Source organism: Eubalaena glacialis, chromosome 7 (assembly GCF_028564815.1).
Source record: "Eubalaena glacialis isolate mEubGla1 chromosome 7, mEubGla1.1.hap2.+ XY, whole genome shotgun sequence".
NCBI lineage: Eukaryota > Metazoa > Chordata > Mammalia > Artiodactyla > Balaenidae > Eubalaena > Eubalaena glacialis.
In genome coordinates, this window is record NC_083722.1 from 72,272,871 (window position 1) to 72,297,126 (window position 24,256).

General features: G+C 47.7%; 1 protein-coding gene across 2 annotated transcripts in view; it reads left to right on the plus strand.

Annotated features, from left to right (window-relative positions):
- Positions 1 to 24,057, plus strand: part of KLHL18 (kelch like family member 18) — a 51,180-nt gene extending 27,123 nt beyond the window's left edge. Inside the window, exons 2-10 of one of the 2 annotated variants that reach the window (XM_061196672.1) lie at positions 3,575 to 3,705; positions 6,869 to 7,009; positions 11,472 to 11,670; positions 13,873 to 14,033; positions 15,278 to 15,414; positions 16,936 to 17,158; positions 21,074 to 21,178; positions 22,776 to 22,887; positions 23,628 to 24,057. In XM_061196672.1, the coding sequence (XP_061052655.1) occupies positions 3,575 to 3,705; positions 6,869 to 7,009; positions 11,472 to 11,670; positions 13,873 to 14,033; positions 15,278 to 15,414; positions 16,936 to 17,158; positions 21,074 to 21,178; positions 22,776 to 22,887; positions 23,628 to 24,014 (1,596 nt within the window). In that variant the 3' untranslated portion in view covers positions 24,015 to 24,057. Of the gene's footprint in view, positions 1 to 3,574; positions 3,706 to 6,868; positions 7,010 to 11,471; positions 11,671 to 13,872; positions 14,034 to 15,277; positions 15,415 to 16,920; positions 17,159 to 21,073; positions 21,179 to 22,775; positions 22,888 to 23,627 lie in introns of both variants that reach the window. The other variant, XM_061196671.1, reaches the window with a different exon arrangement.
- The last annotated feature ends 199 nt before the right edge of the window (positions 24,058 to 24,256 follow it).

Genomic DNA, 24,256 nt, shown 5'->3' on the forward strand with positions numbered 1-24,256 from the left:
TAGCAAGTATGAAAAATACAACACAGAAATATTGAAAGGTAAAGTTAAAGACAATTCCCAGAAGATAGACCAAATGAAAGAGATGGAAAATTGGGGAGAACAGATAAAATAAATTATAGAGGATCATTCCAAGAGGTCTAACACCTGACTAATGGAAATTTGAGAAGAAATAAACAGTAGAGAGGAGGAAATTATCAAAGAAATGGTATGAAAAGATGTTTTCAGTACTAAAATCATATCTGTAGATTGATACAGCACAGTGAATGAAAGAAAACCAACTCCAAGTTACAGCCCTGTGAAATTGCAGATCTCTGAGGATAAAGAGAAAGTCCCAAAAGCCTCTAGAGAGAATAGTCATATAACGTTAGTATTCAAAATGGCATTAGCTTGCTCAAAAGCCACAAACTAGAAGACAGTGGAACAATACCTTCAAAATTCTGACAGAGGTGAACTCCCTGGCGGTCCAGTGGTTAGGACTCCTTGCTTTCACTGCCAAGGGCATGGGTTTGATTCCTGGTTGGGGAACTAAGATCCCACAAGCCACATGGCATGGCAAAAAAACAAAAAATTCTGACAGAAAAAAATATTCTCAACTTAGAATTTTATAGCCAGCTAAACTATCACCCAAGTTTAAGGATAATAAAGATATTTTCAGACATTTTGTGCATATGCCCTCTGATATTGTGATATAATAAGAAATATGTTTTTGGTCTTTGTCCCTGGTTCCTGGCACAGAGCTCCTAAAATCATTATAACTTCCTGAGTAGTAGGGGTAATAAGAGCATCTTTTGTTGTAATATTTGCCCTTTGTTCTCAGTTCCTGACACAAGAGCTTCTAAAACCCTTGGAATTTTCTGAGTGATAGGGGTAAGAAGAGAAGTCAGCTAAGTTTACGCTAATGAGGTAACTCTTTGTGGGCCCCCTAGATAGCTTCAGGTTGGGTGCTGGTTGCCAGAAGAACCAACCATGTGATCAGAGGGTTGGAACTTTCAGCACCACCTCTCTGCCTCTGGGGAGGGGAGAGGGGCTGGAGATTGAGTTAATCACCAATGAGTTAATCAGTCATGCCTACAGAAAAATCCCATTCTAGCAAATTATCAAACCTGAAGAGGAGGTTTTGGGGACCCCCCCCCACCCTGACCTTATAGCTGATGGGTCAGAAGTATGAGTGGCCCAGTTAGCATCTGAAGCAGGGGCAGTCTGGTGGGACTGAGTCCTTAACCTGAGTCCTATAACCTACTCTAGGTAGTTAGTGTCAGATTTGAATTAAATTGTAGGATACCAGTTGGTGTCTGGAAAGTTGGAGAATTGGTTCGTGTGAGAACAAAGCCCACAAATATGGTGAAAGAAGTGCTGTGAGTTAAAAACAGTTTATAGTACACCCTTTCTTAGGAGGATCTGCTAGAAGACACTTTTCACCAGAACAAGGGAATAATAAAGAGGACTAAATGGGATCCAGGAAACAGGGGTTCCAATATAGGCAAGGGGAAAGGAATTCCCAGAAAGACAGAGTTCCAGTATGGATGTCACAAGAACAAACTGATAGGGTACCTGATGGAACATATTAAAGGGAGTTTTACACTTTATTATTATCTTCAGGGAAAACAGAAATTATACCAACAAAGAAATGTAATCATAGTATACATCCTGGCTTGGCTACAAATAGTATTCACATAGATCTAATAATGCAATTCTTAATGTTAATTTGACCAAAATTTGGCATAATTCTACGGGAAAATGGAGATAGTATGTGAAGTAGTATGGAGTAGTATGTGAAGAGAGTATGTCAGAGCAAAATCCTAATCTTCCATCATAAGAATTAAATACATAACATAATGGTTATATTTTGCCACATAACAAATTACCCCAAAACTTAGTGACTTAAAATAACAGATATTTATTATCTCACAGTTTCTGTGGGTCAGGAATTGAGAAGCTCTCATGAGGTTACAGTCCAGGTGTCACCTTGGGCTGCAGTCATCTGGGCCTCTCCTCAGGATATGTTGTTATCTGGCTTCCCTGAGAGCATGTGATCCAGGAGAGGCAATTAGAGGAATTTGCAGTGTGTTTTATGACCTAGCCTTAAAGTGACATACCATCATCACTTCTGCTGCGTTGCATCAGTCACACAGACCAACCCTGAGACATTGTGGGAGGGGCCTGCACAACATGAATACCAGAAGGCAGGGATGAGTTGGGAGCTATTTGGAGGCTGACTACCACAAGTAATAACTAAAAGTGAAAATTCAAGAAATAATATTAGAGGCATATTACTTAGAAAGATAGAGATAAATACCAGAAGAAAGTGGCTGCCCTGGGAGCAGAAATCAGGGAACCAGAAAATTCTGGTTTTCATTATAAGCCTTGTAGAACAACTTTAAGAAATATTTGCATTTATTACTGTGATTTTTTTTTTTTAATTATGAAAAACCCTCAAAGCATGCAGCCATGTAATGTCCCCAACACTGGTAGTAGAACAACACATGGATTGTATGAGGAACTCCTAGAATCTGAATCTAGTAAGGATCCTTTGGTATTTGGATGGTTGTGTGCTTGATCTTGAAGGACAGTTTACAGATAATAAACCTAAAGTTCAGTGAAAAAGAGGACATAGTGACAGAACCTGAGCTAGAATCCTTGAATAAATATGACACAAAGAGATGAGCATCAGATAGTGAGATGGCTCTGACATTTCACTAATGTGGAACTTAGGTGAAGGGGAAGAAAAAAAAAAAGACTGTTTTCTCTTTCTGAAGAGTAGAAAATTCTGAAGTGGAAATGTTTATGTGTCTTGGAGCTATAAATGGCAAAGTTAAAGGGAGTATCCTTTTGGCAGATAGTTGGAAAGCACTTTACGGAACTCCCCAGGCTAAGGATGTGTTCCTGAGCATTTGGTACAAGTTAGAGAGAGAGTCTGCCTCTGTCCACATGAGCCCTGGGGGCTATGCAGAGCACTGGCCAGTCCACAGCCCCAGTCCTTCCAGCTGCTGCTGCCAGGGTCATGTTCCTTAGAGAACTCTGGGCTCCTTGTGGTCTACCACAGCCTGGTTGGTGCCCAGGGACCCCCTAACATCTGGGCCCACAATGCCGCCTCTGTCCTTGATCCCCACATGCACCCCCTATTCAAGCTTGGTCTTGTTTCTCCTCATCTCTTCCTGTCACTGTCTGTTTACTCTTCTGGAGGAGCCTACTGTTAGGTGCTTCAGCGTTCTTGGCCAGTTTGTCTCTTCCATCTGCCATCTAATAAAATTGGAATCAGGATAAAGTGTTCGAGAAATCAGGTCTTTGAGTTGGTGGGGGGAGTTTGGAGGGGTGCAGTGAAGATTGCCATATAAATAAAGACTTTTAACCATTTTAATACCTTATGAAAATGTGTTGTCTACATTCTCCTACTATAACCGCGTATGTTGAGTTTAAAATACTTCAGGGTCTCCATGAAAAACCTCGGCTGTCATGTACTGGGATGCCTTCAGTACCACTCCAGTGGGCAGAGAGTTGAGCTGTGGAAGGGGCAGGGTGGGTTTTTGTATTTGCATTCCTCAACATCTGTCTTTGTATTTTACTTTGCCCGCAGATTGGGGACCACAAATTCAGTGCTCACCGGATCGTCTTAGCAGCCTCAATCCCATATTTCCACGCTATGTTTACAAATGACATGATGGAGTGCAAGCAGGATGAGATTGTAATGCAAGGAATGGACCCAAGGTACTAAATTCCTCCATCAGGTTTCACAACCTGCTTTCTAGGTGCAGTTTCAGCCTTGTGTTTGGTGCCCTTTGAGGGCCTTCCAGCAGGACCCAGTATCTAGCACAGCTCCACACACATAGTAGGTGACCAGTAAACAAGCTAGAACCTCAGCCAGTGGCCTGAGACAGGGTTAAAATAAGGAGAGTTTTGATGTGTTTTTACTCAATGAGAGTAACACGTCTCATAGGAACTAGAGTCCAAGATACGTTTTTAAAACTAGGACTGGGTACAAAGTTGGTGGTATATTATTCTCTTCACTTTTCTGTGCTAGCCTTTTTAGCTGGCAGATTAGTCTTTCAAATAAGTGTCTTCATTCATTACCCTTCCCATCAGTCCAGAACAGTGTTGTCCACTGTTGTCCAGCTTTCTCCCTCGATGGAGATGTTCTGTTTGTCCTCTCCAAATTGGTAGCCACTAACACATGTAGCTGTTGAGCACTTGAAATGTGACTAGTGGGACTGAGGGACTGAATTTTAAATATTATTTAATTTTAATTCATTTAAATTTAATTTTAGGGGAATTCCCTGGCAGTCCAGTGGTTAGGACTCCATGCTTTCACTGCCGAGGGCCTGGGTTCAATCCCTGGTTGGAGAACTAAGATCCTGCAAGCTGCGCAGTGTGGCCAAAAAATAAATAAATAAATAAATAATACATAATAATAAATTTAGTTTTAAATAGCCATGTGTGTCTACTGGCTGTTAATGGGATGACGCAGGTCGAGAAGGTAGCAGAAATCATGGTTATTTGATGGGTGAGAAAACTGAAGCCCGGGACTTCCCTGGTGGAGCAGTGGTTAAGAATCCGCCTGCCAATGCAGGGGACACGGGTTTGAGCCCTGGTCCGGGAAGGTCCCACTTGCCACAGAGCAACTAAGTCCGTGCACCACAACTACTGAGCCTGCACTCTAGAGCCCATGAGCCACAAGTGCTGAGCCCACGAGCCACAACTGCTGAGCCCGCGTGCCACAACTACTGAAACCCGTGTGCTCTAGGGCCCATGCTCTGCAACAAGAGAAACCACCACAATGAGAAGCCCACGCATCGCAACGAAGAGTAGCCGCCACTCGCTCCAAATAGAAAAAGCCTACGCGCAGTAATGAAGACCCAATGCAGCGAAAAAAATAAATAAGTAAAATTAAGAAAAGAAGAAAACTGAAGTCCAAGGAGGTCAAGCCCAGAGTTTATCCCATCTAAACGTCTTTCAGTGTCCCAGAAAGCCCTCCATAACGGAATCATTGGCCCCAAATGTCACTAGTGCTGAGGTTGAGAAATTCTGCCCTAGATGAATTTTAGGGTCAGGAGGCAGTACTATAAACCCTGAAATTGCATCATTTATGCACTTACTTAAAGTTATCCTTACATCTAGACCCTCTTTACAGAAATACTTTCCTGACTTCTGTATGAAGACTTTATATAAACATATTCCACATTATGCCTTTTTGGGCCTTGAAAGGAAAAAAGCATATTTATATGACTTAAAAGATTTTACTGCAAGTCTGTGAACTGAGGCTGTGTGTTTATAACCTAGGCTACATCCAAGGGTCCACTGTGCACCTACTATGTACCTGGCATTGTTCTGGGGTCTGGGCATGCAGCAGCAAACAGGACACGCAAGATGATTCTCGTTGGGAGAGAGACAATAAATAAACCAATGACTCCAAAATGTTAGCCAGTAAGCTGTCATTTGTTGCCTAACGTCTTAATCTCCCTGTGGTGAAAACTTGAAGGAAAGGAGCTAGGAAACTGTATGGTACCTTCTGGATGATTGAAGGTGATTTGCTCCAGTACATGGAGAGGATCTGTATACCCACTGCCAGGGTGCAATGTCAGGCCAGCTACTTGTAATGAAAGACATAGAAGTGTGTCTATATCCAAGGGCAGTTGTACACTCTCATCTCTGAGGTCTGTGTCTGACAGAGCCATGCTAATCACCATGCACCGTCCAAGTGCTTCATTTAACAGATAGACTGAGCACCTGTGATCTGTGCTGCTGTAGGTACTGAGGTATAGCAGATGAAACAGAAAGCACCTCTTATTATTCCAACTTTCTAGTAGTGGCGATCTGGCAGTAAACAAATACATACATGATATGGCTGGGAAGTGAAAGTGATGTGAGAAAAGTAAAGCAGAGTAAAGGCTAGCGAATGATGGTGAGGGTCTGTGCTATTTCAGGGTGATCAGGAAAGCCCTCTGTGATGAGGTGATATTTGAGCCAAGACCTTAGTTGAAGTGAGGGAGCAAGACATCTGGGGGAGGAGCCCTTCAAACAGAGGGAGTAGCCAGTGCAAAAGCCCTGAAGTGAGAGTGTGTTCAGCATATTGGAATAGAGTGAGGGGGAAAGAGTGGAAGGTGATGAGGTCAGAGAGATGGAAAGGGGCCAGACCACATACAGCCCTATAGACAGAATTTGGATTTCATTCTTGGTGTGAATTGGAAGGCAGAAAAAAATGTTGGAAACCTCAGGCTGGAAACTTATCCCAAAGAAATAATCCAAAAATGTTACTTATAATAGCTATTATGCTTACCAATAAAGGAAATAAATTATAGCACATTTACGTGTTGGATTACTGTATAGAAGCCGTTGAAAATGTCAAACTTGGGGAGTTCCCTGGCGATCTAGTGGTTAGGACTCAGCGTTCCCACTGCCATGGCCCACGTTCAATCCCCGGTCGGGGGGAACTGAGATCCCACAAACCGTGCAGCACGGCCAAAGGAAAAAAAAAAAAGTTGAACATGAAGTCAGTGTAGAAACATGGGAAAGGGCTTCATAAGTATTACATGATTATATCCATACAACTTAAGCATGCAGGCAAATAGGAAATGAAAATTAATCTAGAAAAATGACTACAGTTGACTCAGTAGTGAGATTCTGGGTCACTGCTTTGTCTTTTCAGAACCTTCTATAATAAAATCATTTGGGCAGTAAAGACAACCTAAGAAGTAGAATGATAGCTATGGTGAAGTAATTATTCCATTCAGGTAGATTCTCAAAGGGCATGGGCTAAATGTATTTGAGAGCGGGGCCCATCCGTTCCTCAGGTAACAATGTCAGCTTACTTAGGGCCTGAGTATCCTGTGGGCTGAACACCATCTCTGAAGAGCATCTTTCCTCTTTCCTCTAGCGCCCTGGAAGCTCTGATCAACTTTGCCTACAACGGCCACCTTGCCATTGACCAGCAAAACGTCCAGTCGTTGCTGATGGGGGCGAGTTTCCTGCAGCTGCAGAGCATCAAAGACGCCTGCTGCACATTCCTCCGAGAACGGTGAGGTGATGTGATGGGCCTGGCCTGTGTTGGGGAGCAGACCGTTTCATTTCTGGGATCCCCTGCCAGTTTGCTGAGTCTTTGGGGGCATGGAGAGTCTCATGAAGGGAGTGAGCTGGGAAGATAACTCTGCGGAAATAAGCTTTCTTGAAATCAGTATCAAGCAGTACCCAGTTCTTTGGGGGTGAACCTTTCAGGAACATGATTTATGGAGCCTTGCCTGCACTCTCCCTTGGTCTGACATGTACCTCTTCTTCTGGTCCTCTCTCTCCAATCTAACCAGCCACCACCAGATTTATTAAGTGCTCCCTAACTGTTCCACAGCTGTCTTCCTCTTTGTTTAGATCCTTCCCCCTCCTTGAATTTCTTGGCCTTCCTTTTTCCTTCTGCTCTGTAAGAGCCCACCCAAATTTCACCTCCTGGAATTCTCTGTCCCCTTCAGTCCCCTGGGCGCAATCATTATATGCTCCTTTAGAGTAAGGACCATGGATTATACCCCTACCTGTGTCCAGCACTTGGCTATGACCTTTTGAGGACTGAGCAGATAAGAAGGCTCTTCCTCCCCCTCAAGAGGCAGAGCTCTTAGTCACAAGGTAAAAGCCGCCTTTAACCACTAGAGGCTTGGGGGTGAGGGTTAGTGCTGGGCTACACACAGGCAGGGAGAAACCAGAACAGTGCCCCTCTTGTCTGTGGTCTCTCCAAGGGCTGGCTCCACCTGAGCTCCTCTGATCACAAGGCCCCTGGCCTGAAGACCAGCATTCCTCTGCCTCAGACCTGGCTTCCTGAACCTCATCCCCTCTTAGAGCCGACTTCTCCCTCCCCCATTTCTTTTCCACCAGCCCAACTCACTTAGCAGCTCTGTGGACCCTGCCTGCGGTCCACATCCTGCTTGTGTGGTGCTCACAGGCATCAGTGAGCACTGCTGTGTGTGCAGGTGGTCTTAACGACCGTGGTAATGATGCTAACACGCAGGGGCACTCTGTGCTGGTTTCATTGGGAGGTAGGTGGTCCTGTTCGGGTTTTGCAGCTGGAGACCACGTAGTGAGTGCAGCCCCAGAGCCTGGCTTGACCTGCCTTAGGGTGCCTTCTGGGTCAGGCTAGAGAGCTGCGTGTGATGGGCTGTAGGGCACACACTGTCCTACTCATTTGCAAGCTTAAGGACACAGACTGGACTTGGTTCATCTCTGTATTTCCACAGAATTTGGAGAATGACTAAGTAAGGCCCTGTGGAAAGGATGAAGTTGGCCATTCTCACAATGGGACAACAGCTCCACCTAGGGGCTTTTGAGTTCCTCACTGTCGACACTGGATCCAGGCTCTATTATAAAGTAGTGTCATGTAAAAGATGCTTAGAAAAGTGATTTTTAGACCAGTGCAGTTTTTACATGCACCAGTGACATATTAGGAAAAGGTACTTTAAGCACAAAGCCTGATGTTTTGAGTCTGTCCTTGACATTTTTCTCTTCAGCACTGGGAGCCCCCTTCTGAAGCCTAAACTCACACCTTATTCCTGTTTTTATTCTCTGCCACAGGCCCCAGAGGTTTGGCCTTTCTGTTTTCTTTTCAATAGCTACCATCACTGCCTGTGTTCCTGGGGGTGGTTCTCCCTGAGCCTGGCTGCAGAGTGTGATGGAGTCTCCCAGCTGCCCCCTTCCTGTGTGTTCTTGAAGACAAGCATGTGGGCCCTTCAGTTTCAAGGTTTGATTACTAAAGACTTGAGGGAAACCATCCTGAGCGGTAGTGAAAAGGACAGGGCATGACTGAGCACAGAAAAGCTGCAAAGCCGTCAGAGTTCTTAGAGCAGTAGTTCCTGAGGCCACTTTGCCTGTTAGATATTCAGCCTGCTGATTTTTTTTTTTTTTCCCATGAGGTTGGGGTTGATTTTTTTCTGTGGCTCCTTTTCCAGCCTTCAGATGAATGGACCTCCTTGTTTTTAGGTGAAGATTGGAGGTGTGTATTTTCCAAAATTCTTCTCTCAGAACTGGATCAGAACATCAGATGCATCAATGAACCAAGCCAATAACTTATTTAATTCAAGTCACTGCTTCCTACCTCCGATAAAGCATTACATCTTATCATGGTCAAGCTGTGTCAGCAAGGAAGGAGGTTGTGAAGTGGCTGTTGACAGATATGGGTCTCTGTCTGCCCTTTGGGTTATTGTCCCTCTTGTCTTCCTCCTTCTCCTGAATGCTCCCCTCTCCTGCATGGCAGCTCTCCCTCCTTTTTCTCCACCAGTTGGCTTACAGACAGGCTCCCCACATCCTACCCTCTTAGATGTGAAAGCCCATTTCAGTGGAAAGTGTGTTTTGTGCTCAATTATTCCAAGCCAGTCAAAGACAACCAAAGGTGAGGCGCAGGAATCCTAACCTGGGAGGGAAAGGAGGGAAATGTGTGCCAGTCGGCAAAGTGAATCATCCTTTCCCGCGTCTTTGGACTCTATCCAGTTCCCTGTCCGTGGCATTTGAACCCTCCTCTTGACTTGATGTCAGAGCAGTAGGGATGAGTGAAGCACATGCTGTAGAGGCCCAGGGAGGGTCTCTTCTCGTATCTGATCTGCCATACGTGCTTTTAACCAGTCTCAACGAGGAGAAAGGCTAACGTTACTTGACAGATGACTGAGCTGACATTCTGACCCTGAGTCCCATATTTCTCCCTGGCCATGCTGCTTGCTCAGGGGTGCTCAATGCTTATGTTTCCTTGGCCTTTGGAAATGGCCTAGGTTTCCAAAGCAATGGACAGAGCAAGTTTAGGCTGGAACGAAAAAACAGCTATGCAGAATTTAGACTAGTCATAAAGCCAGGCTCCTGAGATGCTCTGCCCTTTCAGTCCCTGACAGGTCTGCTACTGGGGGTGGGCAATGGTGAATATTGATTAGTAAGTATAGCTTACTGTAACCCTTAAATCAATATGGGGGAGAGGGGGAAGAGAAAGCGTTCTCACAACGAAGAGTAAACCTGGGCAATTTTAATCTAATATGTACCATCTCCCACCACAAGATTGTCAGTCACAAAATTAAAATAAGAAAAGCCATATCCCCCATGGTCCACTGCTGTCACCAAGATTTTGGAACCACATTGGGCTCATTTGGAATTTTATCAGGTGTAATAGTAGTAAGAAAAACAACCATAATAAAAATTAAACCAGAAGCTAACTTCATACCAAGCACCATGTCGGATGCATTTCCTACATTCCTACTTAGTCATGGCCACAGCCCTCGGAGGTGAGTAGCTGTTGTCATCACCTTTTTCTAGGCGAGGCTATTACTGACACTTGAGGAACCTAAGGAATCCACCCAAGTTGCCCATTGTGGCAGGGTCAGAATTTACCCTGGGTTTCCCTGGCCCTGATGAGTGCAGGTCTGTCTTGGGACTGTGGGAATGTGCACAAAAGGCCAGAGTTCAATCTCAGCACCATCACTTGCTTGTAGAGGGACAATGAGCACATTTCTTAGTTTCTCCGAGCCTCAGTTTTCCACCTAAAAATGAGAGCAATTACTATTGTTGAGTGTTGTTTAAAAGATCCTGGAGAATGTGTCTAGAAGCCCTGGCAAAGTACTTGACTCACTGATGGTGCCAAATAAGTGATAGCTGCCGCTGTTTTCTGAATAGTCAGGCCCATAGAGCCTCTTTTTGTTTAAAAAAAAAAAAAGGAAAGAAAAAAGTGTAAGGGTCCTGATATTAAAGAAGTCATCTCTCCATGTGGTTTAAACTCTCATTCTACATCTTCAGGGCCTTCCCGGTGACCAGAGGTGGACATTCAATCAAGAATGTCAACCACTGAAAGAAAGCAAAGTTTTCCAGTATGTGCTCTATTCTTCTCTCCTGAGAGCTGCTTCCCAGGACTTCCCAGAGAGCTCACTCCGTATAGACACACGGAGCACTAGGCCCAAGAGGCAGGCTCCTTTGAGGATAATCTGCCTTTTTTTTTTTTTTTTTTTGGGTAGCGTTGGGTCTTCGTTGGCTGCGCGCAGGCTTTCTCTAGTTGCGGCGAGCAGGGGCTACTCTTCGTTGTGGTGTGCGGGCTTCTCATTGTGGTGGCTTCTCTTGTTGAGGAGCACGGGCTCTAGGCGTGCGGTCTTCAATAGTTGTGGCGCGTGGGCTTCAGTAGTTCTGGCTCGCGGGCTGTAGAGTGCAGGCTCAGTAGTTGTGGCACACGGGCTTAGCTGCTCTGCGGCATGTGGGATCTTCCCGGACCAGGGCTCGAACCCGTGTCCCCTGCGTTGGCAGGCGGATTCTTAACCACTGCGCCACCAGGAAAGCCCCTGCCTTATTTTTATACCTTTACAAGTTGAGTCCCAGAGAAGCTCACCTGATGTCACACAGGGGGTTTCCACTAAAGCTGAGGGCAGAGCTTGTTTTTTTTTTTTTTCCATTCTGTAACTCTACCCAGAACCAACTTGAGAATGATCAAAGATAACATTCTTCCTCTAACTTTTTTCTTGTTATCTTCTTTTACGCCAAAGGCTTCACCCCAAAAACTGCCTGGGTGTACGCCAGTTTGCTGAGACCATGATGTGTGCTGTGCTATACGACGCGGCCAACAGCTTCATCCACCAGCACTTTGTGGAGGTGTCCATGTCGGAAGAGTTCCTGGCCCTGCCCCTGGAAGACGTGCTTGAGCTGGTGTCTCGGGATGAGCTGAATGTGAAATCAGAGGAGCAGGTCTGTAGAGCAGTCCAGATGTGACATGGGGGCTGCTGCTTTTTCTAACCTTTGTTTTCTATTTTACTTTTTTCAAAATGTAGATCATGGTGTGTGTGCAGCTGTTGTTTATAATGGGTTTGCTTTATCATACCATATGCATTTTTCATGAAAACTTTTTACATATTTTAGTGTCTAAATAATATTCAGCTGATTTTTATCAATGCTGTGACCCTCATTCTTCAATGTTCAGGTTATTTCCAAAATTTACTATTAGAAATAATGTTTCTGTGAACCGGAAATGAGCATAGATAACTTTCTGAAAGAGTCTTACTCTAAAGGAGAGTAGAGTGTGGGGGCAGTTGCTGGGGGGGAATATGAAGTCAAGAGGGTTTTGTTTTTTTTAAGATGAGAGAAATTACAGTACAGTTGGACTGCTGATGGGAATTTTCCGGAAGAGAGGGAAGAATTGGTAATGTAGGAGAAAAGGGAGAGTGGTGTCCTGGGGTAAGTGAGAAGAGACAGAGTGTAGGGCACGGGGTGTGTGTTTGAGAGGAGTTTAGGCTGTTCACATCCACGGCCACAAGAGGGAGAAGGAGAGCACATGCCCAGCGCAGGGGGAGGATGGGTGGGAAGGGAGATGCTGGGAGTTTTTTTCACACTCTCTTCTTGTTTGTTTCTGTGTTCTCAGCTGAGAGTGAGGATGAGGGAGGAATGTTAGACGTTTGAGGAGAGATGAAAAGGTATGAACCAGTCCTCTAGGAAAGGGGGAGAGTAAATGGACGAAGCTCGGGAAATGGAGAGGGCTGGATAGGAAGCAGGGCCAGATGAGATTTTCAGTCACAAGTTCAATGTGAGCTGGTCAGCCCTGTTGTGTGTTTTCTATCAGCTGCATATACTGGTGCAGGGTTGGGGGTGAATTGGATATAAAGAGCTGGACTTCACCAGGGTACAGATTTTTTTCCAGGTAAGTGTGATTAAGAGAGATAGGAGACTAGCATGGGAATAATGACCCTTGGAATCCATGTCGGGTGAGAGAAAGGTGAGGAAATAGGCCACCGGGGACCTGAGAGGGAGCCATGCCCAAGGCTAAGTGGAGTTGGTTGCATGGAAGAGGAAGTGAAGCTATTGGCAAGGTGAGGTGTGGGTGATCACAGGGTCCTCTGAGGACAAAGAAGACATCTTCTTGGAGCGGTCAAGAAAAGATTAAATGAGAGTGTAGGGTGTTAGTAGCCGGAGAAGAGTGAAGGACATCCTTTCTGTTCAACAAAAGTGTGGTGCAAGTTGTCTTAAGAGGACAGTGAGTCAATGTTTCTTTGAGCAGAGGGTGACGAGGGCTGGGCAGTGAAGGGCGTCGGATGTGGGGGGAATTGGACCTGGCCCTGCAGGCACCCAGAGCACCACTGCGGCAAGGCCTCTGCTCCTCTGGTCAGTTGGTCATGAGTCCTGGCCTATCATGAAGCTGTGCCTCGGCAGAAGGAGCCCCAGGCTCCAGGAGGCAAGCCGTTGGGATGTTAGTCCCAACTCAGCTCATTTCCTTAACGTCTGAAGAGTCCTCACCCCTCCGTATTAGTGACCGTTAGAAAAGTGAACTCTGGGCTCAGCAGTGAGGGCTCTGAGATTTGGAGGAAAGAGCCCCATCCCAAGAGCAAGGGGTTCTGTCCCTGGCTCTTCCGCTAGGTAATATGACCCAGGGCAGCTCACATCTATTGCAGTGATACATTCTACAAGGGCTGTGGGGCTTTAGAGGGAGATATCCTTGTGACCAGAGCCATTAGGGAAGCCTCCTTGGAGAACACGGATCTGGATCCAGGCCTTAAAAGAAATGGGAATGGGTTTAGATGGAAAGGAAGAGATGGGGGCATTCGAGGTGAAGGGGATAGCCGGCCTGGCTAGAGAAGAGGGTGCAGGAGCAGTGGGAGGGAAGGTCAACAGCACTTTGTTACAGTACAGGAAGGAAGAAGGAAGCTTTGACAGGTTTTCGTTAGGAAGTCATAATGAAAGCCAGGAAGGTGTTGCAGTAACCTAGGCTTGCCTTTCAAGAGAGTGGACTGAATGGGGTAGCTGGGGACGTGGAGAGAAAACAGTGGATTCAGGAGACAAGTAGGAGGAAAGATTGGTGGGCCCAGTATAAGGAGCAGAGGGTTTGAGATTGGGGGGTACAGGGGTGTGGCCTCTGGGTGGAGGAGTTGCTGCCAGAGCTTCCCCTCTCTGTTGTGGCAGGTCTTTGAGGCCGTGTTGGCCTGGGTCAGATACGACCGGGAGCAGAGGGGACCCTGCCTGCCTGAGCTGCTGTCCAATATCCGCCTGCCCCTCTGCCGGCCCCAGTTCCTGTCAGACCGAGTGCAGCAGGATGACCTGGTGCGTTGCTGCCACAAATGCAGGTGAGCAGAGGTGGGCCTGCACAAGAATGATGCCGAGGGTCTGGACGGAGAAGAGAACTTGGCCACTTAGCTCGGGGGAGGAAGGATTTGGAGTGGTTGTTCTTAATTCACAGCACACAGATTGATCTGCCTTCTGTCTAGAACCTGGAAGAGCCCGAGTCTCTCACCTTGGGCAAAGAAATGTGCCGCATAGGAGCATCAAAGCAAAAGGGGCTTCCTCCCCTAAGTTATTTGAGGATTTTCTAGCATCTCCTTCCATTGAGCTGTTTATGGACCTACAGGCGTCTATACTGCCTGCCCGGACCCTGTCCACACCAGCAGCTGACTTACTGGTGACTTCCTGGGGTTCCTCATCCTCTTCAGTAAACATTAGTCAGTGTGCTGGCCTCAGGTGGGTCTGCCCAGCTACAGTGATGGGCAGGGGTGGGACATGTTTAGCAGCATGCAAAACTGTTACCCAGAGTAAATCAAAAACAACAGGGTGCAGCAGAGCCACCAAAACAGCCCAGGAGACGGCAGCCCTGTAGAAGGGTTGTTATAAAAGTAGAGCAGCAGAGGAAAATATGCATCTTCCTTCAAACTGCTCCTTATATTCACAGCTGGTTCAGGAAGAAGTCAGTGGCGTGGTCCACGCAGCGTGAAAGTGTGTGTGTCAGGGAGGGGTGGAGGTGTGTCTGGAGGTAGCTGAGACCCTGTGATGAGCAGTCTCAAGGGTGCCGTTGGGGAGTTTGAGCTTTGTTCTGTAGGCAGTGGGTAGTTATCGAAGGGTCTTAGAAAACCAGCTTGGACCCCAGTGTGGAGGCTGGAAGGGAGGGGTGGGGCTGGAGGCAGGGAGATCTCTCAGGAGCAGTTGGCTTCTGCTGCCACAGTGCAGGTGAGATGGTTAATTGCTGGGTGTGCGCCATAGGGATGGGAAGGAAGAGCTGGGTCTGAGTGGCAACAGGATGCAAGCAGCTTGTTGAACCTCCCCAAGGCTAGCTATTTTAGGGAACACCCTGTATTTCTTCTATTAAACTAACAGAGGTGGGCTCTGCTCATCTTGCCCCTCCAATGCTGAGCACGTCCCAATAGCTGTGTATAGTTTCCCCTGGACTCACCTGGGTTCTTTGAGACCAAACCTTCCAGAAGGCTTCTCCTCCCATGTTTCCCCTGCAGTTGTGGTTGGAGGAGCCAGGCTCAGACCTACAAATGTGGGCCAAGTGGAGAGAATACCTCCTGTCCTAGCATCTTGAACTTTATTCCAGGGACCTGGTAGATGAAGCAAAGGACTATCACCTCATGCCAGAGCGCCGGCCCCACCTGCCAGCTTTCAGAACTCGGCCTCGCTGCTGCACGTCCATTGCTGGGCTCATCTATGCCGTGGGGGGCCTCAACTCAGCAGGTATCTTGCAGCTCCCCTTTGTAGAGCCCTGTCTTGGATGCCGTGGTTGAAGAAGCACCGAACAATCTAGCCTGGCCCTCTGCTTCCTCCCCCTTGCATGTCACCACCTTTATCCCTCTTGATTTTATATAATTGTTCTGCAGTTAGCGCATGTCAGATATTAATACCGTTGAAGCAGAATATCAGCGCGAAAGGGACCTTTAGAAACCCCGGAGGCCTGGCCCCCCTTCCTTCACAATGGGGAAATCGAGGCCCAGAGAACTTTAGCTATGTTCACACAAGTCTTTTGGCTGAGCAAGGACTAGAACTCAGGTCCTGGTTCCTGAGCCCGCACTCTTCCCCTAATATCACGTCACCTATGGGATTTACTCAGCTTTGGATAGGATATAATCAGAGACCCATTTCTGTTACCAGGCTAATCACATTCGGTCATGTGGATCTCTGGGCTTAGACTGTGAGAGTGTCACCATAAGAAGGAAGATTCTCCAAATACGCATGGTCTACACTATCAATACTTTTTACTCTTCACCTCTTACCTCCAGTGAAACCCACATGCCTTGTAGTCCATGTGTTATTGGCAGTTCCTGTATCATACAGTCAAGTTTTCAGGAAACCTCCATGGGGCACCCACACTCCTGCCCACCCCAGGCACCACTGCAGGGCAGTAGCGATCTAGGAGAGGGCAGTGGAGACACCTGAATCCTTGCAGTGCAGTGGCACAGGGAGTCGTCACCTCAGATGTGAAGTCCAGGCCTTTTACAAGGTTGTGGGAGGTGGGGAGCTGGTGGGCAGTCCTCGGCAGTTTCGTTTTTAATTGAAAGTTAATGGGAGGTGGGTACTGGCCTCCGCTACTTGTTAACCATATGACCTGGAAAAGGTAAGTCCTCAACTAGTAAACGCTAGAGTGTGGCAGGTGCTGAGTGTCCCAAAGCAGAATAAAACAGGGAGGGGGTTATTTTATTTGACTTAAAAAACTGATGAAAATGGTAGGGTTGGAGTTATTATTCCTTGCTACTGTGACTACTGTTTATTGAGCACTTGGTATATTCTAGAACTATGCTAGGTGTTTTACATATTATATCATTTAATCCTCATGGGAACTCTGCTATGGAGATTATTTCACATGTGAGAACAGAAGATGGGGATACAAAGCAGCTTGTCCAGGGTCACCGCTAGGAAGTGAGAGTCGCATTGGAGGCCATCTCATGCTCTGTGTCGGGGAAATAGTGGATCCGTTTGCCTTCACCTTTGCCTTTAAGCAGGTGAAGAACCTCCTTGCAACTTAAAACTGCCTTCTCTAGAAAGTAAATAAATGCCTCCTGTCTGATTCTGATTTTCCTTAAAGAATTAAGTTTGAGGTTATCATGGCTGCAGTTTCTTAGTGGGCCCTCCTGGCTTGAGTAATTCTGCGGGAAGAGCTGATAGGACGAAGTTGAACATTCCGTATAATCATTGCGCAACAGCTGTGATCTAAACGAGCGGTCTCATTTGTTTTAATTTGAGTAGCAAATTTTTATGCAGGTGATTCCCTGAATGTGGTGGAAGTGTTCGACCCCATCGCCAATCGCTGGGAGAAGTGCCGTCCCATGACCACAGCCCGCAGCCGTGTCGGTGTGGCCGTGGTGAACGGACTCCTCTATGCCATCGGGGGGTATGACGGCCAGCTGCGGCTGAGCACTGTGGAGGTCTACAACCCAGAGACGGACACGTGGACCCGAGTGGGGAGCATGAATAGCAAGAGAAGGTATTGTGGGAGCCGGTCTGTACGTCCTGAGCATACACACCAGGCATCTGGGGGACACCATGCTAGACAAGCAGAGCACATTATAAAGCAGACGCTAGCTTCAGCCTGGGGATCCCCTGCAGCCAGGCCAGCCACTGCCCGTACCTCCTGGAAGCCAGCCCCCATCTGCTTAAAAGTAAAACCCCTGCCTTGTCCTTTGAGGAACTTGGGGAGACAAGACAGGGAAGACAGGGACGTGTGGAAGTTTTATTATTTAAGTGCCAGGGAAGGACTAAAGGTTTGTACTATGGAAGACGCGAGGCAGGAGAGAAGCTGGACTGGAACGTCTGGAAGATTTCAGGGAAGAGGTGAGATTAAAGTTGAAACCTGAAGAATAAGGAGGATTTAACTTTATTAGTCATAAAAGGGAATCCGAGGTGTTCCTCTTTATACTTTCTTTCCCCCAGGATCCCTGCCCCACATGTGCTTTCACTACCAGGGAGTGTGTGAACCACAGCAGTGCTCTTTACTTCTGGATGCCACACGTCCCCCAGGCATGAGCACACAGCTAGTTGTGAGGTGGACCGAATTTATGTCTCTCTCTTTTTTTTTAAATAAATTTTTTAATTAATTAATTTATTTATTTATTTTTGGCTGCATTGGGTCTTCGTTGCTGTGCGCAGGCTTTCTCTAGTTGCGGCCAGCCTTACTCTTCCTTGCGGTGCGCGGGCTTCTCATTGCGGTGGCTTCTCTTGTTGCAGAGCGCAGGCTCTAGGCGCGTGGGCTCAGTAGTTGTGGCTCACGGGCTCTAGAGCGCAGGCTCAGTAGTTGTGGCGCACGGGCTTAGTTGCTCCGTGGCATGTGGGATCTTCCCAGACCGGGGCTCAAACCCGTGTCCCCTGCATTGGCAGGCGGATTCTTAACCACTGCGCCACCAGGGAAGTCCTGAATTTATGTCTCTTAACGCCTTCCAGCCACTTGTCTCCTCCTGCTCACATTTCCTGAGTAAGAAAACATAGTGCTTCCATTTAGTCTTCTTAGTGCCAAAGTGACTGGCAGCATCCTTCCTTATGTCAGCCCTGTGTGGGGTATTGTCATGGTTGGACGGCAGGAGCTTTGGAGGGGGAGAGTGTAACTGGACAGGCTCTGTGTTCTCCCACCCTTGGGGTAGCCGCACCAGATTGTGGTGTTTTTTTTGTTTGTTTGTTTGTTTTTGGCTGTGTTGGGTCTTCGTTGCTGCACATGGGCTTTCTCTAGTTGCGGCGAGCCAGGGCTTCTCTTCGTTGCGGTGCGTGGGCTTCTCATTGCGGTGGCTTCTCTTGTTGTGGAGCATGGGCTCTAGGCGCACAGGCTTCAGTAGTTGTGGCGCACGGGCTTAGTTGCTCCATGGCATGTGGGATCTTCCTGGACTGGGGCTCAAACCCGTGTCCCCTGCATTGGCAGGCAGATTCTTAACCACTACGCGACCAGGGAAGCCCCCAGATCGTGGTTTCAGATGACGCTCTGATGTCTCTCTTCCGAAACTAAGGGAAAATAGGACAGCCATCCAAGGCCCCCTACCCGTTTAACCAGAACAGCTCTGCGTTTATCCCTTTTATGTATTGAGCTTCCTTGACATATGCCCAACTTCAGGGGGAAAAAGTTAAATGAAATTTTTTTTGAAAGGGGCAGTTCGAAAACCACGGGACCAGTTGCCCTTTAAAGGCCTTTCTGCTTTGTAATTCTCTCGTCTAAGTATTTGCCTTACAGACCCCTTTGTCTGGCCATGATTTGGGTTTTCTACTTGTAAGATCACGTGACCACCAAAAAAAAAGATCAAGTCACTGCATGTGGTCAGGAAGAAAAGTCATGTTTCAGTGTGGAAGTCCTTTGCCACATGAAACTGTCACACAAAACTGTCACACATGGTCCGTGATACACATGGTGTATCACGTTCAGTAGTGTTTGTTTGTGGCCTTGAGCAGGGAGGAATCTGCCTTTGTACCAGTAAGATTCACAAAAGGCCAAAGTAGCTTCGTTTTTGGAAGAAAAAATATGTATATAAGATCTGCTCCTCCCGAAGCCGTAAGCTACACTCTCGTGGTTCCTTCCCTCCCCCCCACCTCTGCCTCCGTGCTTCCCCTTCTTGCTCCTTGGATACTTTGCAGCTTTCTGTATCCTCGAATGACTCACTGCTCCATATATATCCCCAACCAGGAGGGCCTTTTTCGCTTTGATGGCAATCAGTTGTTCTTCGTTGTGTGTCTGCTCTGGGCCACTTGCTAGCTGCGATGTCGCAGGGTTTGGAGTGCTGTCTGGGAGGAGCTCTCCGGGTAGCCCTTTCCCTCACTGTGGTTAATGCCCTGTTATTAGTAGCGTGGGCCCAGCTCCATTTCGTCCCCTTTAAATTACAGGCTACCTTAAAATGTTCACAGTCACTTCTCCCCTAATGAACCACACACCCTCTGTCCTGCCAGTTGGTGACAGCCTCCTTTCTGCCGTCATTCCCTGTCCTTCTCCAGTCTTCCAGGCCGCTTGCGTGGAGCCTTCTCCCATGCCTTACTCCAGTCCACATTGGTCAGCATTTCTTCCCCTTATCTCTTCACACTGTCTTTACCGTTTCGTTAATAGTTAATCTCACACAGTTTTGTGGCACCTCTCAATTCTTTCTCACATTTTTGTTGAACTCCTAAATTGTTACTTTTGTCCACTTCTAGAAGGATAGTGACATGTCTAGTGAGTTTGTGACCTTCCCACAGTCCTCTCCCAAGGCAGGTCCTTTTCCTCTTTCAGGCTGGTTCAGGGACATCGTGTGGATCACTTTGATTTGCTGTATACTTTTGAAAGGGGACTGTAAAGCCTGGTATAGTTTATTTTCCTATTTGTTAGACACCCAGATTCATTTTTAATCTTCTCCAGCATCAGGTTTGAAAACAGTGAATTGGGCAGCTTGGCATTCATGTTTAATTTTTCATGAGGCTTTATGTAGAAGATTCTTAAGAGAGCTTGGCATGATGAACAGTGTGGGAAGCAGACTTGTGTCATTGAAATCTAAGGCATGCCTCTCTCTGGGCAGCCCTGAGAGGATAGCCCAGACTCCCCAAGCCACAGCTACTCATCTATACAGTGGTGATGGTGATGCTTCATGCAGGATGTGGTGAGAGTGGAAAATAGCAAGTGTGGAGCACCTGATGTGTGTAGTAAGTACGAAACAAACAGAAGCTGTTGCCTCACCCGCTAAGACAGATTAGGGGACATGCAGGGCCATGTATGTAATGAAAAGTTGTCTGTCAAACTTTATAGTGAATTGAGTGGGGAAATCAAGGTAACACAACAAATACATGTTGAGGGCTTGTTACGTACAAAGCACCACACTAAGTACTGTCAGGGTCGCACTGATAGAGACCCCAGTCTTCCAGGAGGTCCCCACTTGTTAAGAGGTGGTAGGTCGATTCCTGGTACCCCATGGGCAGGAGTCTGGCTTGCTCAGTTCTCTAAACCTGGTGCGTGGGATGGTGTGCCTCATGAGGGCCTGATGAAAATGTGCTGAACCAATGGACGACTGACAGGAGCTGTGATAAAGGAGCTGCTCTGGGAGTGTGGGGGTGGGAGGGAGTAATTCTTGCTGGGGGATCCAGGATGGCTTTTGGAGGAGGAGAGAGAGGAATTTGACCTGGGCCTTAAAGGTAAATCAGACCCTGAGCACGGCAGGGCGGAAGATGAGCTTATCAGGGACTGAGGAGGAGGGAGAGGAAGTAACCCCAGGCAGGGGGGCGGGAGGCAAGAGGAACCACAGGGCAGCTCCTTTCCCCTCAGTGTTACACTTTGCTTAGTCACATTCCTGGGATTTAGGTCTGTTGTAGAAAGAGGCAGTTGGGGGCTAGGTTTACTTCTCAGTGAGCGTGAGAGGTTGCCCCAAGAAGTCTGAGGCCCATCGGGATGACACCTCTGTTTCAGTGCCATGGGGACGGTCGTGCTGGACGGGCAGATCTACGTCTGTGGTGGCTATGATGGCAACTCTTCTCTCAACTCTGTGGAGGCCTACTCACCTGAGACGGACAAGTAAGGACTCCAGCTCCCCTGGGGCAACTGGAGCTTGCTAAACAGAGTATGAAAAATCAGAACTGCAGTCTTTTAATCATGCTTCTCAAGGATAGGGAATATCTCACCTATTTAGCCCCTGTAGTACCTTGCATATAATAGGTATTTAATAACCTTTGGTTAAATGAATGAATGATTAAATAAATTCTAAAAACAGTCTGCTTAGATACTTGGAAACATTTATTAATGCTCTGTACCTCTTAACTAAATCAGCGCATTTTAATAGAAATGCAGGTGAAAGGGGATGAGACATGAACAGCACTTTCCAAAGTGGTTAAGATAGGATTTGGAAAAAAAAAGTTACGTTTCAAATACTCAGAGAAGCTAGGGAAACGTTGATGTCTGTACCACCGGAGGCCTCATCTTCCCGTAATACATATGACTATTTTAAAGACTGAAAAATTCTGCAGCAGAGAAACCTCTTTAACTTCATTTTATCTAACACCTGTCACCATCTGGTGGGCTTATTTTGCGGAACACTCTTTGGAAAACACTGGCAAGGTTAGCCCGAGTTCTTCATTTCAGTATTTGAATCTGCTTATACTATACCAATATAAGCACATTAGTAGAATGGATTCATCACAGTGCTTTTAAGCCAATATTCCATTCACTTAACCAACTTACTATGTATCGGGCAGCGAACAGGGTCTCAGATCCTTAAGTAATACCTAGTCTGTTGGGGCCACAGCACAAGGTGATTGTCCTCCCTTGGGTGCCTATGTCTAGAGCTCTTGAGCACAGAGTGGGGAGGGCTCTCATCTTCCCCACAGCTCGGGGGAGAGTCAGGTTGCAGAGGTGTCTTCTAAGGGGAGACCCATTGTGGATAGTGGGAGACGTGCATCCCAGGTGGGGGGACAGCAGGAAGAGAGGCTTGGAGATAAGAAAGAGCTGTTTGTGGTTGAGGAGCAGGTGTGGGTGGCGCATGGCAGGAGGCAAAGCTGGAAAGTGGATGAGGACCAAGTGGTAAAGAACCACATTAAGGAACTTGGAGTCTGCCTTAGAGGAAACAGGAGTCCTCACTAGAGGATGTGCTGTGCAGGATCGGAATGGGGATGGTCTGAAAGCCAGGCCACATGTAAGGGGACTGTTGCAGTGGTCCAGTGAGAGGCCAGAGCTAGGGCAGCAGTAGTGGGATGGGGACAAGCAGTGACTAGGAAGCAAACCAGGGGGGTCGTGGTGACCACAGAATGTTGAGGATGATGGAGAAGAGGTCATAAAAATGCTGAGATTATAAGTATAGCAACTAGGTAGCTAGTGGTCCCATTATTGAGACCAGGGAGTGTGATGGAGGAGCAGATCTGTCAGAGAGGTCTTGCTTGGGCAATGCTCATTTTGAGTGCCGGCAGAGATGACCAGCTATGGGCCCGAAGCTTAAAGTGAGAGGCGGCAGCCAGAGTGAGCCCTTAGCAGAGGTGGTGTGGGAGGCAATAAGAAGTGGGGAGATTGTCCAGGGTGAGACGGAACACAGCACAGTTCCCCTGAATCCTTCTAAGCTGTCTTGGGAGGACAGGAACACCAAATCTCATGGCTCCCCTTCTACTTTGCCTCTTTCCTGAAGGTGGACTGTGGTGACCCCGATGAGCTCCAATCGCAGTGCTGCAGGGGTTACAGTCTTTGAGGGCAGGATATACGTGTCGGGCGGCCATGACGGTTTGCAGATCTTCAATAGTGTGAGTCTGGACTCCTCCTGGGCTAAGGGCACCTACTCTTGTTATCTTTGAGAGTTATTTTGAAAGGATATTCTTTGGAAAAAGCCTCAGCCTTGCCATTGCTAGGTAAGGTGTCATCTAGAGGCCTCAGGCCATCTGCCACATGCTCTGAAATGCTTCCAAGAATGGGAACCAGTGTGCACAAAGGAGAGAGGTAGAGTGTGGCCATACCACCCACACCCCCACCCTGTTCAGTTCTCCAGCGGATGCTGCGTGAGACCTGGTGAAATTGCTGCCCAAAGTAAGCCCAGTCATATACAGAGGGTGAATTTTCAAATAGTTGCATTCTTCTGGATAATTTGTTTGAAATTGCATTTATTCTTTTAAAAAAATCTCGAGAGCCACTTACTGGTCACTCCAAAGTCAGTCAGTGCCGTGAGGGAACACGCTGTGCACAGATCTCAGGAGACCCTGCTCTCATCCCGGCTCTGTCACTACATAGCAGAGCATCCTGGGCAACTCCTTGATTTGTTTCCTCAGGTGTAAACAGAATTGGTCAGGTTAGGCCATCTCTCTCTCACCTGTCCCTATAAGCCCACGAGCAGGTGTGCAGCTGAGGAAACTGGGCATCAGGGGCAGAGCACACACTGGCAGAGCTCCTCGTCCCCAGGCCTCCCCCTGGGGCCTGATGCCAGGTGGGCCGCTGGTGACCAAGCTTTGGCTTTGACTGTCCCGAACCTGCACCTCTCTCCCCGCTGCAGGTGGAGCACTACAACCACCACACAGCCACCTGGCACCCGGCGGCCGGCATGCTCAACAAGCGCTGCCGGCACGGAGCTGCCTCCCTGGGAAGCAAGATGTTTGTGTGCGGGGGCTACGACGGCTCGGGCTTCCTCAGCATCGCCGAGGTGTACAGCTCTGTGGCGGACCAGTGGTGCCTGATAGTCCCCATGCACACACGCCGGAGTCGGGTCTCCCTGGTGGCCAGCTGTGGGCGGCTCTACGCCGTGGGGGGCTACGATGGACAGTCGAACCTGAGCTCGGTGGAGATGTACGACCCAGACACGGACCGCTGGACGTTTATGGCCCCCATGGCATGTCACGAGGGAGGGGTCGGTGTGGGCTGCATCCCTCTCCTCACCATCTAAGGCGAAGGGTGGGATGTGGTGGGGTAGGGATCTGGTACAAACACAGGCACTTCCTTCCAGGGATAGTCCCCCTCGGAAGAGGTGGTGGACCAGAAGACAGGGTGAAACGTGAGCTTGCCAGAGGTACAGTTTTTCCAGGTGCTTAAGTCCTCCCTCCCTGTGCAGCCCTTGTGACCTTCAGGCCTAGGTCATCAAGATGCACAGCATGGGACAGAAGCCCCTCTGGGTCCCGCAGCTGGTGA